Source organism: Lycorma delicatula, chromosome 1, assembly GCF_047948215.1.
Source record: "Lycorma delicatula isolate Av1 chromosome 1, ASM4794821v1, whole genome shotgun sequence".
Taxonomy (NCBI): Eukaryota; Metazoa; Arthropoda; class Insecta; order Hemiptera; family Fulgoridae; genus Lycorma; species Lycorma delicatula.
Window position 1 is genome coordinate 295038864 of NC_134455.1, and position 20357 is coordinate 295059220.

The 20357-nt window shown below is 30.1% G+C and overlaps 1 protein-coding gene across 2 annotated transcripts in view; it reads right to left on the bottom strand.

Annotated features, from left to right (window-relative positions):
* Positions 1–4234: 4234 nt before the first annotated feature.
* Positions 4235–20357, bottom strand: part of LOC142333070 (adenylyl cyclase-associated protein 1-like) — a 160148-nt gene continuing 144025 nt past the window's right edge. For both annotated transcript variants that reach the window (XM_075379898.1, XM_075379902.1), the window contains 3 exons: positions 18220–18426; positions 8051–8194; positions 4235–5469 (listed from right to left, as the gene is read on the bottom strand). In XM_075379898.1, coding sequence (XP_075236013.1) covers positions 5362–5469; positions 8051–8194; positions 18220–18426 — 459 coding nt within the window. In that variant the 3' untranslated portion in view covers positions 4235–5361. The remainder of the gene's footprint in view (positions 5470–8050; positions 8195–18219; positions 18427–20357) is intronic.

Sequence of the window (20357 nt, forward strand, 5' to 3'; positions counted from 1 at the left end):
ACAGGCGTTCATTAACGTGCTTTTATACAGTTTTTTATTCATTATTTTTTTACATAAAATGCATCCCATTTAAAAAAAATGTTCACAAAAAACAAAGCTTGATAAAAAAAGAAAGGAATTCAGAGAAATGAAATTAAGGAACCAAATGGGAGCTAATTACTGCATTCTCTGGAATATAGCAATATGGAGATGGTCCCAGTATGTAATGTCCAAATATAAGGGCTGATTTAGGATATCACGATTAATAAAAAAGTTTATGTAAACTAATGCCCAATCCTAATAACAAATATAGAGCAGTTTAGAGAAAAAAAAAATTGAAATGAAGTTAAAAATAAGTTGCTCACAATCACACTATGAAGAGATTCAAACAACTGAAATGCATACTAAGAAAAGTCGCTGTGCAATTACGTATAAGTTGAAACATAATCTTAAATTAACCTAAAAAACTGTTGTGAAAAGTAAAAAAAAAAGACAATAATATACCCAGTTAAATATTACCTAAAATTAATAGTGTTTAATGATTATAAATAAATATATTATAAAAATAAAATGATCCTGCAGTGAACAATGAACTCTTTATCACTGATGAAATCAAAATAATATATATTACACTTGTACAATGCTGTATTATGAGATTTTTGGTTGGGATACTGTGTAACTTACGACGGACATAACTCGGGTGAAAAGCGTTTTCGATGAATAATTTCACCTGTAACTAATATTGTGTATACTCATAATACCAATATTTTATTTTGTTAATGTAAACTACAAGTGATCTGTCACATTTTTGCTGAGAAATCCTATTTTAATTTTATTTTCATGATTGAAAGTTGTAATAGCCAACAAAATAATGGTGTCTTAATTGCAAACTCAACATTTCGCAGTCACCAGCTGATTTATTTCACTACACACATTTTCCTGCCATTCCTAAAGTTTCTTCAGAATGATATAAATCCTTACTTTAAACTCATAATAATAATTATGTAAATACCTCTGACCAGAAAACTGCTATAGTTTTGAATATTAAAAGAAAAAAATAGCAGAACTGATTTAAATCATGACGTCAAAAGAAACTGACTGGCATGATGGTCAATCAAATTTTACAATTGTAGTACCAGATTTAGATCAGTATCTGAAGTTAAATAATTTAAAAATTGAAACCAATCACGGTTGTCTACACCATAATCAATTTTTGTTTTAGTAATTAAATCTACTCGTATTGGTTCAAGTATTATTCTGATAATTTTACAACTTAGAAAATTATTTTTATCACATAAAAGCTTGAAAACAAAAAAGCCAGCATTAATATTGAACACGATCTTAGGCTGTGTTCATCAGTCGCGTGCCAAACCTCAACATCAACACCGCTCCACTGATGCATGCAAGCATCACACTACCACAATTATGTATGCATACATGCGCATGCACTACCACCTTGTTTATGAGTCTCGATGAGAGAGAGCGGTGCAACACCACAACGATGAGGATCAATCTCAAGGTAAGTCTAATTTTTTACATATATCTTAAAACAACCAACAGGACCAGGGAAAAGGGAACTTCCAAGGTGGCCGCTTCTGTCACGTGACCAAAATCCTGCAATGGGATTGGGTAGTGGCGCACAGCCACTGTATAGGATTTAGTAATACATTAATTGATAATATTTAAGATTATTAGGGAATAATTTATTTTGGGAGAAGTTGATTTAGTTTAACATGTAGTTTACTAGTTATTTAATTACTAATAATTTAAATAATAAAAGGAGGAATATTTATTTATAAACTCGCTGATGGAGGTGGATAATTTTACATACAACAATTTAATGAAGTTTAAGTTTAGAGAGCCGTTGAGACAGAGATTGACGAGTGGTGTTGCTATTTACATTATGTGGTCTGCTATGCACCAATAGCAGACCACAATAAAAGTTATAATTCTTTCTCTGTTTAAGCATTACATATAACAGTTTAAGCCTGCGCATAAGTTGTTGACAGACAATACATACAACTACAAACCAACACACACACTCACGATATGTCAGGAATTAAAATATCTTTGAAATTCTATATAAACTACCTATTAGTCCCATAAAAAATTCTAAGAAAAATCTACTCTATATGCTGGCTTAAAATATTTATTATTTTATTTAATTATTTATTTCTTTTAATTTAGTTATATGCTCGCTTACTTATTTATATATTTTATTTAGCAATTTAGTTGTATGTTTTAATGTCTATTTATTTAGTTGAATTTATGGGACTTAATCAAATAAAAAGTAAATAAACTTTACGATTTATGTTAGATTTTAGAACAGAGAAACAACTGATTAATTTATAAATGCACCAATAGAAAGACGGATGAAATTTTTTATTTATTTAAGTAAATGTCAGACTGCAGAAAAACAAGCTGGGATAGGGAGAGTCTGATAGAATTAATATTCCATATTTTATATTAAATGAACACCATGATGGGCAGTGATCTAAGTCTTTCACTAAAGCTTATATTGCACTGTTTGTATGTCTTGCAACTGAGCAATACATGTAGAACTAGTTTCTGACTTAACTACACAGTCATTCATTGCAGCCTTAAAAAGATTCATATCTCATAGAGGTATTCCTAAGTAAATCTTTTCTGACAGTGATATTTAATCAAACAATCATTTAAATGAAACGAGATTTCAATTGGTCATTCATTCTCCCGTATCTCCTCATTTTGGTGGTTTATGGAAAAGTTCAATTAAAAGTGTCAAACATCACATGTGTCATGTTTTCGGTCACACGATTCTTAACTTTGAGGAATTATGTACAATTTTAACGTAGATTGAAGCTTGCCTTAACTCCCATCCCTTATTCTGTTTCTACAAATCATAGAGATCCTGAGCATTTAACTCCACTTATATCCTTGCCTGAGACCAGTTATCAGAAAATTCAAGTCAATCATTTAGGATGCTGACAACTATGGCAAGAATTTATTCAGTCTATTTGGAAGTGTTGATCTAAAGACTATTTGCATTATTTGCAGCAAGAAAATAAATGGTCCCAAATGAAATCTTGCTGTTGGTGATTTGGTTTTCATCACCAACAAACATTCCACTCCACTACAGTGGAAGCACAGCATTATTACTCAAGTTTACCCTGGTTCTGATAATCTTGTGAGACTGGCTGATGTAAATACCGCTAAAGGTCTACTAAAAAAACCTATACATAAACTTATGTCTATTACCAATTATAAATGATTGAATTAATTGACATATTATAATAAGTAAAAACATATTTCTTTAAGTTCCTAATGATATTTGTAACAATAATTTATAATATTTATTGTTCAATGTTATCATGTATTTCATTTGTTTTGTATTTAAATATTGTATTAATGCATATTCCAAGATGCATACTTATGTTGATGTAATTGTAATCCTCATTTTCATATTGCTCCCATATTCATAAACAGACTGTTGTATGACAAAGATACAAATACATACAACACAAACATACATACAAATATACAACAAAAATAAACATACAAAATACAATGCTAGCTAACATATAGCATTGCCATTGGGATGAGATTGCTCTGGCCAATTGATACATCTTGACACAAGAGGCTTCACGAACAACATTACCAAAGAAATCTTAGATCTTTGTGATGCTAGGTACCCCTATTCTAGAGATTTAGGCCACCCTAGATCATGTACATGTAATCTGCCATTGGCATGTGACTGCTCTGGCCAATGGATACATCTTGGTGCATAAGGCTTCACGAACAACATTACCAAAGAAATCCTAAAAATGTGGCTTTTAAATTGGATGACTGTATAAAATTAGTGAAAGATAAAATAAGTGCAATTAATAAAGATGATTGGTTGCAAAAATGTCATTTATCTGTTAGACAAGTAGTAACTTTAACACTGCTCATCTATTAGGAAGAGTTGTTAGTAATACTGATAAGTGTAGCTTCAAATACATAAGTATAAAAGTTAATTTTAAGTGAATCTGAATACCTACTTAATAAGGGTACTGCATTTGTTCACGTTCAGTTAACAGAAATAGCCTGGTGACATTATAAGGCTAGATAAGACACATGCTTAACATTAAAGTTATTAAGATTTCTTTCTTCAATCTCAAAAAAAAAAAAACTTGTGTATATTATCACTATTCTTATGTTAAGATTTAACATTAGAAATGTTAAAATAAAACCCACAACATTAATCTTTCAATGCTTTATTATTCAATAGGATGTTTTTTTTTGTTTTTTTTTTTTTTAATATCAATGAAATAAAATGTTACATCATAACATGTAACATAATATCTTCCACAAATGGAAGTCTTAAAACAATTCAATGAATATGTAATATCAAATATATTGTGTAAAATAATAATAGTTAAAAAATCAATACTAGACATGATATGGTATCAAAAATTCTTTGAAAATAAAAATACTATACAAACCAGCAAACAACAGTCAAGCTTTAGTAAATAATGTAGAAAGTACAAAAATTAAATGAAAATTTTCATTAGTTAATATACAGAACACCTAGGCCAAAATGAAATCAACTTCTTCCTAGTTGAAAAAATGTTAAAGTTAAGCTAAGAAAAAATATTTAAGTTAAGCAAAGGAAAAATATAAAATTTTTAATGTAACATATATTTTTTATCCAAATTAACAAAACTAAGTAAAACGTATATAATATATTAAGTCAGAAAATAGCTGTTTGTTAAGAGTAAAATTTATATTTCCTTTATAAGGTCAATTGCATATTTTCTTATTACTCATTTAATAAGGATTGTTTGCAATGTCTTTTCATCATGAAGCTCCAGTGTAAGACAAAAAACTACATTAAACCTAATATGAATTTACTTTTGACATAGTTTATAATACACTAATAAACACCATACGTTATGTCTTGGCTAGTAGTTCTAACTGATAAATGTTGCAGTTTTCACTACACAGCAACAAATCATTTAACTCAAATGTTAGGAAAACTGAAAAAACCACCATTAGCAAATTTTTCAATATACAACCCATGATCTGATACACTGAAAACTGTATACAGATACAAAAAAAGTTTAAGTAATCTGATCAGTTGATAAGTAAGTTTACAGTAGCTGTAGTGTAAAGTTTCTGTTCATCTTCAAATGTACCTGATTGAAGAAGGAAAATATAAAATTGACATCATTATTGTAATAATCTAATTTTGTACACAACTGTTATAAAGGCGAAAATATAGCATCACAGTCGAAAAAACCTAAAAATATAATAGAACCCTTATTTAAACATAATCATAATTTGTCAATACATACTGTACAACTGAATAAAGATATACTAAATTTTATGCAGTTGTTTACCAGACGTTATTTAATAACAATATTAATCTATACAATCTTCACACATTTGGCTTTTGCTTTTAATAGCTACTGTAGTCAGTCCAGTTGGTTTCACAGTCGTCTTGAATTGTTCAGGCACAGGAAACTCAGCCTACAAAAAAAATATACAAATTATTTTTATCAACATATCAGTATTTTTATTTCCTTGAAAGAAGAAAGGAAGTATTGTGATCACGAAAAATTTCAGATTGCAATGGCAATATCCATTTTGACTAGTTTCAGCATGACGATCATACGTACGTACATATGTATCTCGCATAACTCAAAAATGATTAGTTGTAGGATGTTGAAATTTTGGATTTAGGACTGTTGTAACATCTAGTTGTGCACCCAACATCCAAAAGAATTTGGATTTTGGACTTTTTCTTAACTGCAGTAATAAGCCCCCATTGAGAGCTTATATATCATACGTGGTAATTATTTTAATTGGTTCCACAGTTATAGCCAAATAAAATTTTAATTAATGAAATATTTTGATCTTACGAGAAGAAGGCACATCGGTTCGAATATGAAATGATCCATTTAGCCAACCAGTCAACAGTGTTACACAAGAAGCACAGCAAATATGAGGAATCTTTTTTCTTTTTCCTGCTTAGCCTCCGGTAACTACCGTTTAGATAATTCTTCAGAGGATGAAGGAGGATGATATGTATGAGTGTAAATGAAGTGTAGTCTTGTACATTCTCAGTTTGACCATTCCTGAGATGTGTGGTTAATTGAAAACCCAACCACCAAAGAACACCGGTATCCACGACCTAGTATTCAAATCTGTTGTAAAAATAACTGGCTTTACCAGGACTTGAACGCTGGAATTCTCGACTTTCAAATCAGCTGATTTGGGAAGATGCGTTCACCACTAGACCAACCCGGTGGGTAAATATGAGGAGTCTAACATTTGTTATGATCACCTACTTTACATCCAACGTACAGTTCATATGACTTCCCCAGTGGCGTCATATTTTTTTCTGAGACCTCAATATTACCTCACCACAAATGTAGCACAAATTGTTTGGATGATTAATGCAACTGCGAGGCATTGTTAATACTTTACAATAACTAATATAGTTTAAAAAGAATTTATAAATATATAAAGAATTTATTTAGTTTAAGAACAATTTATAAATATACTAATTCAATAAACATACACTCACTTTACTGAACAACATATACCCACAAATACAAAAGCCAGCTACAAAACTGAATGTTACACACACGAGAACTCGCACCTGAATGAGAATTAAAAATATTTCTCTAGTCTGCACGACAGTTTTCAAGTAAATATAATAATGACAGAGATAACTAATAAGTGGATGATATGTTTACAGTAAGATGAATAGGAAGAATGAGTCACATTCTTGTTCATTTTAGTGTGTAAATAAAAAACATGATGACTAATATCTAGCAAATCAATGTGACAACAATTGAAGGACTGTAATAAATAAACTAAAGCTATTTAGTTGATATAATACAATAAAATATGTTCACAAAATGGTATGCTTATGGAGTTCGATATTACCTTTAAATAAGAATGGTAGTTGCAAAAAACTAAGCCTGATAGAATTCTGATTTCATATTTGAAATCAGCATGAAAAATATTACAAGAATCAGATATCCACTCTTATTTAACAAAATCATTGTTGATCAGTGCTATTTGTATGAAGAGAGCAAATCTTTAACTCAAATTTTTTAACATTACAGATGTTGGTTTGTCTTTTCTATGGCTATTATATGCACTTAAAGAATGAGGTACTAGGACACAGTCTGAGTGCTAAAGTCACACTCTGTTCTGAACAGAGTGGTAACCAATAGCAGTGAAAAAAATATATTTGACTCAGTAAAGAAGACAATAGAAAACAATTTCATTTCTCACTCTCTTTTAAGTTTACAAACAATTTGTAGCTAGTTGATCCAGATCAACTACAAAAAAAAAAGATTGTTAGTCAGCCAGCTGACTAACAATCTTTTTTTTTTTTTTGAAGCAAACGAAACAGTAATCGTCCATTTTCAAAAAAATTACTGTCACTGCAGACTGAAGAGAAACACAAATATTAATTCAGAAAAAAATACAGAAATACATACATATGAAAGGTAATTTTCAAAATACTAGCATAAAATATAATAATAAGGAGTTGTAAAGGAATGCCATGAAACGAAAAATTGAATAGGTGTAAATAATACAAGTGATAAGAGGGTGTTTTCCATAGCAGAATCAGAAGACAAATGCAGAGTTAAAAGAAATAAATTTTAAAAAAAACCAATATTAAATTTCTCTCTTTAACTTTAGCTAAACATTTTTTTTATTTTTTTCATACGGTTCCTATCCTTTAATCTTTTTGGCAAGTTGAGTGAACTCATGTGATTTCATTAGGTGGAACGAGGGGAGTGTACAAATAAACAGTTTTAAATATGCAAGTTATTAGACAATTCTAAGAGAAAAATTTCACAAGTCATTTTTTAAAATGAGAATCAAACAATAATAAATTAAAAAATAAAAGATACTCTTATAATATAGTTAATTAAACACTCCTAACAAAAAGGATAAAAGATGCTACATAAATCAATATAATATTGTATGATCTGTAAATTATCATACAATAAAAATCTTCAAAACAAAATTTATCTGTAAATTTTACTTTGAAAGAAAACAACAAATTAAAAATAAAAATACTTACAAAATCACCATTTTCTTTAGGAACAAGAACATTGATTTCTGATGATTTTGAGGTAATTATTTCAACTTCCAATGAATCTTTACTAAGATAAATCTGACATCCATCTGTTTTATCTATTGAAATTGTTGGTACTTTACCTAGTACCTGAAAAATTTTAACAGTTAAAATTAACTTTATTTAAAGTTATCGCTGGAAATATTCTGAAAATATATATTATTGTAATGAAGCTCAACTTGATCCAGCCCAAGAACAGAATTAAATATAAAATGACATTCACCTTATTTTTTCATAATGTCTACAATAGTACTTTTGTGCCAACCCACATCATCAGTTGTAGTTCTTTATAAAATGTTTATTTACCAAATTACATATTAAACTCAAAAAGATAATTAAAATACATAATATATAAGATTTAAAAATTAAAAATGTAAAACTGATTAATTTATTAATTTTACATCTGCTCCATTGTACATTATTTCCAAAATAGTAGATAAAATACTTAGAATAAAAATTAATTTAAATTATAATATAAAAGATTGAGTTGAATATGTAAATAAGTTAAAAATCTTAACAATTGGGAGCAAAAACTGGGATGGTAAGTTATGATATAAATAATGTGTATCCTAGCATACCTATTGACAAAACAATTCAAATAATAAAAAATAAATTAATTAATATACAATCATGAAGACCTTAATTTTATTGATGTAGCATAATCACCATAAGAAATAAAAGCCAACAAAACTACTTTAAATTTAATGAAATGTTACACACAGGAAAATACCTTCCCAATGAGTTTTCCTTTGTCTGCTATCATGTCCGAAATTTATTTACAAGATTTTGAGAAGAATAAAATTGTTTATGGCATTATTCATACACATAATATCTTGTTATTGACTTGTTGTGCTATGATATTTTTGTTGTTTACAATCCAGTTATATGTGATGAAGACCTCATAATTTTAAATAAGCTCAATTCATATTGTAATGATTTAAAATTCACTTTTGAAATAGACATAAATAGAATAATAAATTATATACATGTTATTAGTATTGAAATTATAAAAATAATCAAATTATCACTTCAGTATACAAGAAAGCCACAGCCAATAAAATTACAACCCAAATAAAATCAAATCACCTTTGGTCTCACAAAATTAACATGTATACAAACATGGTTAATAGAGCGATCATTTACACTCAAAATAATAAAAATAAATTAAACAGAGAAATGAAAAATATAAAACAAATTGTTATTCATAATGGATTTAATGATTTATTAATTGATAATATATATAAAAATCAAATTTCAAAAATTAATAGTATAACAACTCTAAAACCAATAAATAATACACATAAAATTGATAATGTGTATTTAACATATTCATATACTGTTAGTATTGTCGTAAATACAACAAAAGTTTATGATAATAATAAATTTAAACATGCATATAAAATGAATAATCATATAATAAAATATTTAAAAAACAATAATCATACTGATTCATATAATTTATGTGGGATTTATAAAATAAAATAAAATGTAATGACTGTAATCACAACACTATTAGATCTTTTAAAGCCAGATTTCTTGAGCATTTTAGACTATAAAAATAAAAGGTTGGGTTTCTTTAACATTGTTGACCAACTCATTAATAATAAACATTCTATTTTTGATATTGAAACTAATTTTGAAATATTTGAAATTAAAAACGGAGATTATAAATACAAGCAGAGATTCAACTTGATCAACCTGCAGAGTATGAGGATGACACACTTATAAGGGTGGCAATAGATGGCAGAACATTTTCAGATAAAGATAATGATAATACCTAAATTTGAATTATTCATACAGTACAAAACAAAACATACTACTTGTATTGGCTGGCCAAACAAGTAGTATGTTTTGTTTTTATCCTGTTTAATTTCATTTTAATTTTATTGTAACTGATGTCTTATTTTTATGTATGTAACTTTTAATTTTAATTATTAATTTTTAATATTTTTTATAAAAAAATTATAATTTAAAAAATGTTTAATCTTAATTATATCTTATATATATATATATTATATATTTTAATTTTTTTTTAGTTTTAATATGTAATTTGTTAATAAACATGTTATAAACAAGAATTACAACTGATGATGTGGGTTGCCATGAAAGTACTATTGTAGACATTATGAAAAAATAAGGTGAGTGTCATTTTACTTTATTTAATTCTGTACTTGGATGGATCAAGTTGAACTATATTACAATAATAATTATTAGTATTAGTATAATTTATTAGTAGTATTAGAGATGATGTGGGTCTTGAAATGGTAGATTTAAAAAAAAATATATATAAATATATATATATCTTTATATATATGTTCAGTATGTCTGTAAAGTAATAGTGGGGTTTTATAAACGATTTAAATGAAAGAGAAACACTCCAAGTTTCTTACCGATTCAGTAGATTTCAATGTGTGCTCCCTTAGTTGCCCTGCAGATATGAAGACAATATCCAGTCTCTTGCCATACATGGCAGAGAATATGCAGCATGATAGAAGAAACAGTTTCAGTGATCCCTTCTTTTAAATGGTTCAAATTTTGAACTTGAACAAAATACACTTGTGTTTTTACATAACCCCAAAATCGAAATCCTGGAGAATAAAGTCTGGAGACCATGGGGACCAGGCAATCCACCATTCTTGTCCAACCCATCGCTGAGGAAATGTTTTGTTAAGAAAATTCTGCATGATTGCAGCAAGATGTAAAGGAGCTCTATCCAACTGGAAAATAGAATTTTACGGTATTTGGGACATATTCAGGATGTTGTTCTGTATTATTGTTTTTTCAGCAAAAAAGAAGGGGCCAATAATTATGTCTCATCCAGTAACGTATCACACATTCATTTTCTCACTGTAACGTTGATGTTCAATAACAGCATGTGGAGGTTCAGTACCCCATAAATTAACAGTATCCCGATGTACTTGACCAAAAACATGAAACATTGCCTCATCACTGAAAATGAACTTGTTTAAAAATCATCCTGCTCTAACCTATCCAGAAAGTCTGGATAGACAAAATCAAATCATTTCACTTTGTCCTGTGGATAAAGTTGTAACACCTGAATTTTGTATGCAGTATAACAGAACCATCTTTTTAACACTTTGTGAAGAATTGTTGTAGGTATGCCCAGCTGTCTAGAACACTGCCGCACAGATTTCTTCAGGCAATGCAAGAAACTTGTTTGCACTGCTTCAACAGTCATCAGACACTGATGGTTGTGTTTGCTTCAGTAGGCTGCCAGTTTGAGTTGTTTGTCCCATCGTTGGAAGTTATTTTCATGCGAGGGGGTTCTTCATTGTACACAAGATGGTATTCATTCCTAACACATGTAACTGAATCGAACATGTGCTGTTTGTGTGTTCTGGAAACAATCTGCATGTGCTAGCTTTCACACACAAACTTGCAGTGTTTCTCTTTCATTTAACATACATCTTCAGTTTATATACCCATCGTCACAAAAAATCTATAAATATAAAACATGATATTTACAGCAATTCATTATACAAAAAACAATAAAAATAAACTCAGAAAAGAAATATATAAAATAAAACAAATAGCAATATTTAATAGTTTTGATAGTGAAATTTTGGAAAAAAGTTTATAAAAAGCAGAATAAAAATACTAAAATAATTATATCTAAATACAACAAAAAATAATTCAAATATTAATAGTTGTTTATACCTAAAATAAAATTACATAAATAACATATAAAAAAATATTAATGAATATGATAAAAACAAATAAAAAAGAGCATATAAAAAATATAGAATATTTAAAAAATAACAATAGTAATAGAGCAATTAAGAGGAATATACTAAATTAAATGCAAAAATATTTATATAGATAAAACCAATAAATCATTTAAAGAATAATTTACAGAACATTACACAACATACAAAAATAAAAAAAGAGGTATACATAATGTAGCCGACTTCCTTGTTGCTCTCAAATCATTGTCAACCAAGTAATTTTTGAGGTTAGGAACTAGGTGATAGTTTCTGGGTGCTAAATCTGGCAAACAAGGTGGTTTTGAATCTTCAGTTCATTGATTTTAGCCATTGTAACAATTGACAAATGTGCTAGTGCACTGTCAAGGTGAAACAAAGGTTTTTTTTTGCCATATGTGGTAGTTTTCTTTTTACAACATTGCTCAAACGTTGCAAGAAATTTGTGCAGTATTCACCATTGATTATTTTACCCTTTTTAATGCAATTAATAAGGATAATTCCTTTTGCATCCCAGAAAACAGTCACCATAACCTTATTGTCTGACAAAGTTGTTTTTGCCTTCTTTGGGGTTGGTTCAATTGGTCCTACCCACTGTTTTGACTGGTGTTTACTTTCAGAAGTGTAGTGGTGGACCCAGTCTCATCCACAGTTATTAATAGACACAAAAATTCACTGGTGTTCCACTTGTACAGCACCAAATTCTCACCTCAAACAGTTTTTCATAGCAAGTTTTGCTTGAGTGTTAGCAAACATGGCACCCACCTTGTGCATAACTTCTCCATGCCCAGATAATTATATAAAATATTACCTACACACTCCTTTGACATTTTAACAGTCTCAGCTATCTCATGCAATTTTAATCTGCCATCCCCTAGAATGATAATGTGAATTTTCTCTATCATTTCAGGAGTTGTGACCTCAACCAGCTGTCCAGAGCATGGTTTGTCATAATCGCTTTTGAGATCTTTTTTAATTCAGAAATCCACTATTTTATCATTGAATATGATGGAGAAGAGTATTTTTGTGTTGAATCTATTTCTTGTTTGATTTCAAATGGTGTTCAACCTTTCTCATAGAATTTTTTTAACCATTAATTTTTCTAGTTTCTCTATTTTCATGAAAATCACAAAGATGTCTTTTTCAGTAGGCTGTCAAACCTAGACAATAGAGCTACTAACCTGAAATTTGGTATACAAGCCAGTGAAGGATAGTATTACAGAATGCGAGTAAGAAATTAGACCTGCTGGTGCCATCTATGTGTCAGGCCAGTAACTTTTCAGCCCACCCTTCTATAATGTAAATAATGAATATACGTTCTATTTAATAAAGTTAGTAAATAAGTTCTACTTTATATGGTTATCATTTGAATTTCATTCTGTTTAAATGAGGATAGTCTCATAAAACATTTATTCTATATCCTTCTTATAAAAATGCTTATCATCTTTTTAAAGTCTCTTTACTATAAAAAAACCATAAATACTTTTATTCTGAATGCAGCTTAAGTTAACACGTTTGTTGCGGTACGGCGCATATATGTGCTGTAATAGGGAGTTGCTGTGTGCTTGTCTTCGTTTGTGTAATTCCAGTACAGTGCTGATTGATAAGTTATTAAACTTAACTCTCGCACTGTATGGGCCTCATTGTTGCTGTATTGTACTTGGTCTTTATAACTAAAAATATTTTTTAAAACGATTTTATAGTCTACGATATCGCTTGGAATCCTCCTCTATGAATCATGAGACCTTGCCGTTGGTGAGGGGGCTTGAGTGCTCAGGGATTCAGAGTAGCTAGACCGAAGGTGCAACCATATCAGAGAGGTATCTGTTGAAAGCCAGACTAAGGAATGATTCCTGAAAGAGGGCAGCAGCTCTTTCAGTAGTTGTTAGGGGCGTGAGTCAGAATGATTTAAACGACCATATCAACATCACTCAGTCCTCTGAGTACTGTGCAGCTGAAAGCAATGGAAAACTACAGCTGCTTTTTTTCCAAGAAAATGTGGCTCTCTGCATTTTCATATAGCAATGATGGAGGCGCCTTCCTAGGTAAAATATTCCGGAGGTAAACTGGTCCCCCGTTCGGATCTCCGGGTGGGGACTACTAAGGAAGGGGTCACCAGAAAATTAAAAAATAACATTCTACGAGTCGGAGCGTGGAATGTTAGAAGCTTAAAAAAGGTTGGTAGGCTAGAAAATTTAAAAAGAGAAATGGATAGGATAAATGTGGATGTAGTAGGAATTAGTGAGGTTTGGTGGGAAGAGGAAAGCGACTTTTGGTCAGGTGATTTTAGAGTAATTAACTCAGCTTCAAATAATGGGCAGGCAGGAGTAGGTTTCGTGATGAACAAGAAGATAGGGAAGAGAGTAGAGTATTTCAAAACGCATAGCGATAGAATCATTTTAATAAGGATAAAATCAAAACCTAAAACGACAACGATTGTTAACGTCTATATGCCTACAAGCACCCATGATGATGATGAGGTAGAGTGTGTATATGAAGAGATTGATGAAGCAATTAAACACGTAAAAGGAGATGAAAATTTAATAATAGTTGGAGATTGCAATGCAAGCATTGGAAAACGCAAGGAAGGAAATATAGTGTGTGAATACAGGCTGGGCAAAAGGAATGAAAGAGGGGACCGACTTATAGAGTTTTGCACGAAGTATAATTTAGTAATTGCCAACACCCAATTTAAAAATCATAATAGAAGAATATACACTTGGAAAAAGCCAGACGATACTGCAAGGTATCAGATAGATTATATCATGGTTAAGCAAAGATTTAGAAATCAACTCGTTGACTGCAAAACTTACCCTGGAGCAGACATTGATAGCGACCATAATTTGGTGATAATGAAATGTAGATTGGGCTTTAAAAACCTGAAGAAAAGGTGTCAGATGAATCGGTGGAATTTAGAGAAGCTTGAGGAAGAAAAGGTAAAGAAGATTTTTGAGGAGGACATCGCAAGAGGTCTGGGTAAAAAAGATAAGGTAGAAAATGTAGAAGAAGAATGGGAGAATGTTAAAAAGGAAATTCTTAAATCAGCAGAAGCAAACTTAGGCGGAATAAAGAGAACTGGTAGAAAACCTTGGGTTTCAGACGATATATTGCAGCTGATGGATGAACGTAGAAAATATAAGAATGCTAGTGATGAAGAAAGTAAAAGGAACTATCGGCAATTAAGAAATGCTATAAACAGGAAGTGCAAACTGGCGAAAGAAGAGTGGATTTAAGAAAAGTGTTCAGAAGTGGAAAGAGAAATGAACATTGGTAAAATAGACGGAGCATACAGGAAAGTAAAGGAAAATTTTCGGGTACATAAATTAAAATCTAATAATGTGTTAAACAAAGATGGTACACCAATATATAATACGAAAGGTAAAGTCGATAGATGGGTGGAATATATTGATGAAGAGTTATACGGAGGAAATGAATTAGAAAATGGTGTTATAGAGGAAAAAGAGGAAGTTGAGGAGGATGAAATGGGGGAAACAATACTGAGATCTGAATTTAAGAGAGCATTAAAAGATTTAAATGGCAGAAAGGCTCCTGGAATAGACGGAATACCTGTAGAATTACTGCGCAGTGCAGGTGAGGAAGCGATTGATAGATTATACAAACTGGTGTGTAATATTTATGAAAAAGGGGAATTTCCGTCAGACTTCAAAAAAAGTGTTACAGTCATGATATCAAAGAAAGCAGGGGCAGATAAATGTGAAGAATAAAGAACAATTAGTTTAACTAGTCATGCATCGAAAATCTTAACTAGAATTCTATACAGAAGAATTGAGAGGAGAGTGGAAGAAGTGTTAGGAGAAGACCAATTTGGTTTCAGGAAAAGTATAGGGACAAGGGAAGCAATTTTAGGCCTCAGATTAATAGTAGAAGAAAGATTAAAGAAAAACAAACCGACATACTTGGCGTTTATAGACCTAGAAAAGGCATTCGATAACGTAGACTGGAATAAAATGTTTAGCATTTTAAAAAAATTAGGGTTCAAATACAGAGATAGAAGAACAATTGCTAACATGTACAGAAACGAAACAGCAACAGTAACAATTGAAGAACATAAGAAAGAAGCCGTAATAAGAAAGGGAGTCCGACAAGGATGTTCCCTATCTCCGTTACTTTTTAATCTTTACATGGAACTAGCAGTTAATGATGTTAAAGAACAATTTAGATTCGGAGTAACAGTACAAGGTGAAAAGATAAAGATGCTACGATTTGCTGATGATATAGTAATTCTAGCCGAGAGTAAAAAGGATTTAGAAGAAACAATGAACGGCATAGATGAAGTCCTACGCAAGAACTATCGCATGAAAATAAACAAGAACAAAACAAAAGTAATGAAATGTAGTAGAAATAACAAAGATGGACTACTGAATGTGAAAATAGGAGGAGAAAAGATTATGGAGGTAGAAGAATTTTGTTATTTGGGAAGTAGAATTACTAAACATGGACGAAGCAGGAGCGATATAAAATGCCGAATAGCACAAGCTAAACGAGCCTTCAGTAAGAAATATAATTTGTTTACATCAAAAATTAATTTAAATGTCAGGAAAAGATTTTTGAAAGTGTATGTTTGGAGTGTCGCTTTATATGGCAGTGAAACTTGGACGATCGGAGTATCTGAGGAGAAAAGATTAGAAGCTTTTGAAATGTGGTGCTATAGGAGAATGTTAAAAATCAGATGGGTGGATAAAGTGACAAATGAAGAGGTATTGCGGCAAATAGATGAAGTAAGAAGCATTTGGAAAAATATAGTTAAAAGAAGAGACAGACTTATAGGCCACATACTAAGGCATCCTGGAATAGTCGCCTTAATATTGGAAGGACAGGTAGAAGGGAAAAATTGTGTAGGCAGGCCACGTTTGGAATATGTAAAACAAATTGTTAGGGATGTAGGATGTAGAGGGTATACTGAAATGAAACGACTAGCACTAGATAGGGAATCTTGGAGAGCTGCATCAAACCAGTCAAATGACTGAAGACAAAAAAAAAAAAAAAATCGCTTGGAAAACATGTGAACTAACTGTAGTTGAAACAGTTCCTTTATATATATTCTTATTTAGTGTCTATTCGTAATGAAGTCAAAATATATCAATTTATTAATTTGGATTATGTTTACTAGGAAGGATATAAACACTTTATGTGAATTGATTCAGATCCAATTATCTGGAAATAAATTTTATGTTTGTTTAGTGTTTATATTATTTAAATATACATTTGAATGGATTTTTTTTAAACAAAAATATTTTAACATATATTTAATTTAGGAATAATAAAAGTTGACAAATCAAAACATTGAGTAATGGATTAGGTGACTATTTATAAATTTAATATAATTAATTTAACTTATAAATAAAAACCATCAACTATAAGATTAAGTAATATTATGAATGTTTTATTGAATAATTTGTGATAAAAATATATGAAAAGGAAATAAAATTGAAAGAGATTGAAAAACAATCTGATAAGTGGTATGACCAAATGTATATCAAACGAAAACCCAAGGTCAAACAGTTCAGCATATAGAGTAAATATGTATAAAAACTACACGCACAGTACAAAGCCTCAAGACGGGCCAATATGTGCCGTAACACACAGTGGGCGATTACTATACGACTTCAAAGTTGCCAGTACAGCAAGATGGTTAAGTTTCCTATTTTAACCGCCCCAGCGAACGTATTAAAATAATGTATGAATAACATAAAATGGTATGGCACAATGACAAGTATTCTTTTCAAAATGGAATGAAATTTGATGTATTATTTATCTATAATTTTGCTACCAATTTAGGAAAACAGCTGCCAAGTTATAAAGAAAGTAAAATGAAATTATGCTCTTATGCATGCAGAAATCATTGTCTTACTGATACACTTGAAGGGAAAATGGGTAATTAAAATCAGATACTATCATTAATTATAAAAATCATTATGTTATGATAAGTTTTGCTATAGTTTTAATTAAAAAATTCTAAGATTAATCACTTAAAAATGGTTAATAAGATTATATTAACATTAATTTTACTAATTAATTTGAACTGTATGAGTAATCTTAATTGAAACATTAAATTTTGTTTCGTTTTAAAGATCAGATTAACGTGAAATAGGAACATGCTTATTTTACTATTTAGAATTTTAAAATAAGGTTAATATAATAAAAATCTCAAAGATGATTTAACCTTGAAAATTAAAAGGTAAATTTTGGTAAGTAATCTTTGTAAAAAATTTAAAAAAAAGTTATACACTCCATAAAGTAATCACTGAGAGATTTCAGTAAAGTAGTAGAAAAGTAAAATAAAAAAAAAGTAAATACATACAATCCAAAAAATAGATAATTTATAAAATAAACAAGAGAGTTGATTTCAAGTCACTTAAAAAAAAAGTTTACCTGCATTTGAACAGATTGACAGTTGACAAATTCAATTGATGATATTAAGGAGTCAAAAACAATTGCAGTTTTTTTACATGAGTCAAGGAAAATGGAATTTAATTTTCCTTTTACAATAAGAGTGGACTCTGTGCAGCCATACATATAAACAACATTGTTCATTTCTGCCTCATCAATAATTAGATTCTGATTTTTATGTTGATGTTCCTAAACAAAAAACATCTAAATCTTGTAAAATCAGAATTATAAAAATCATGCACCAAAACAATAAAAAACAAAATGTTAGCAACATTAACCCAACAGTCAACAAATTCATGATAATGTTTTACAATAATATTGCGTAAAACAAAATCTTCAAGAATAACACTAAGTAAGCTCAACATTACAGATACTTCAAGTATTTGCAATTTAAGAACATATGAGAATAAATAATTAACTGAAGAAAATTTTAACAAGAAAACTACATTTGTTTTAACCCACTGTTCTATGTCATAGATACATTTAAAAAGATCTGAACCATCCATCTGATTTTAAATTATGTAAAAAATTACAAATCCTGAAAATTACAAAAATTTTAACTACATATATATTCTATTCTTAACACTCACTAGACAAAAAACTGCTAGTTCTAGATGTCTGACATTATGATATAGATTTACTCTAGTATTTATTGTTGATTGTCATTATTCATTTTTTTTTGGGTATGTTTTTATCTTGATTCATTTATGATAAACCTATAGACCTATGATAAACCTATAGTCTTATTGTAGTTTCTGAGAGGTTGGAATAACCAGGCATAAAATAGGCAATCATAAAATGTGCATATAAAAGTTTAAATCACTCTTTAGCGTTTAGTTATTCGTGAATGGCATGATTTAATTTAATACTTATCTGTGATGAATTTGGACCCTTGTTGAAAAGAGAATTTATTCAATGCTATTGTTCTTGCTACTTGTGATCTTGTTTCTGTTACCTTAAGTCCATTTTTATAAAATATCACTAAAAGAAAGCATTACCACACTTTCACTCACTCACATTTCTTTACTGTCCTGGCATCATAGCTCTAGAGATATGCTGCAAGAAGGAAATTATGGGATAGTCAAAAAATGGGGTACAATTTTTTTAATTTCATTTCATGACTCAGGGACCCCAAAAAACAATAAGTAGGGATTAATGTTCATACATAGTACATAGATAATGTACCTATATTGACATGTTTGAAGTTTAATAACTTTTGACTGGATAAGCTGATTTTGATGAAATCTGGCACAGAGATTCTTGTATATGAGGCAATTTGTTGATAACGGTTGGGGTCAATATCTCCAGGGGATGAGGTAGATACCCACCAGGTTGGTCTAGTGGTGAACGCGTCTTTCCAAATCAGCTGATTTGGAAGTCGAGAGTTCCAGCGTTCAAGTCCTAGTAAAGTCAGCTATTTTTACATAGATTTGAATACTAGATCATGGATACCGGTGTTCTTTGGTGGTTGGGTTTTAATTAACCACATCTCAGGAATGGTCAAACTGAGAATGTACAAGACTACACTTCATTTACACTCATACATATCATCCTCATTCATCCTCTGAAGTATTATCTAAACGGTAGTTACTGGAGGCTAAACAGGAAAACAGAAAGGGGATGAGGTAGATAGTTTCTTTGGGGTCAACTTCCTAAAAATTTTGCAATCATAGCTACACTTTATATAAGCTCAGTATATATATACATGCTTATTTTACAATTTTAAAAATATCCTGCCTCCAAATTCTCCCCTTCCTCAAAAAAGTTTTTTTTTTTTATTTATTGCATATCGTTAAACCAAATTTTTTTTGTCCTTGAATAATAATAGTGCAAGTAAACAAAATACTTTGGGGCAATGTTGGGGGTAAAGGAGTCGATCAAAATTTAAAAAAATAGATTTAAAAATTTTTTTAAATCACTTTTTTTTATACAAGATAACTCCCTCAATGAATAATGAGACCTAGCTGATGGTAAGGGGGCTTGAGTACTCGGTGATACAGAGTAGCTGGACTGAAGATGCAACCACATTGCAGAGGTATCAAGCCAGAATAAGGAATGATTCCTGAAAGAGGCCAGCAGCTCTTTCATTCAGTAGTTGTTAAAGGCGTAGGTCAGGAGGA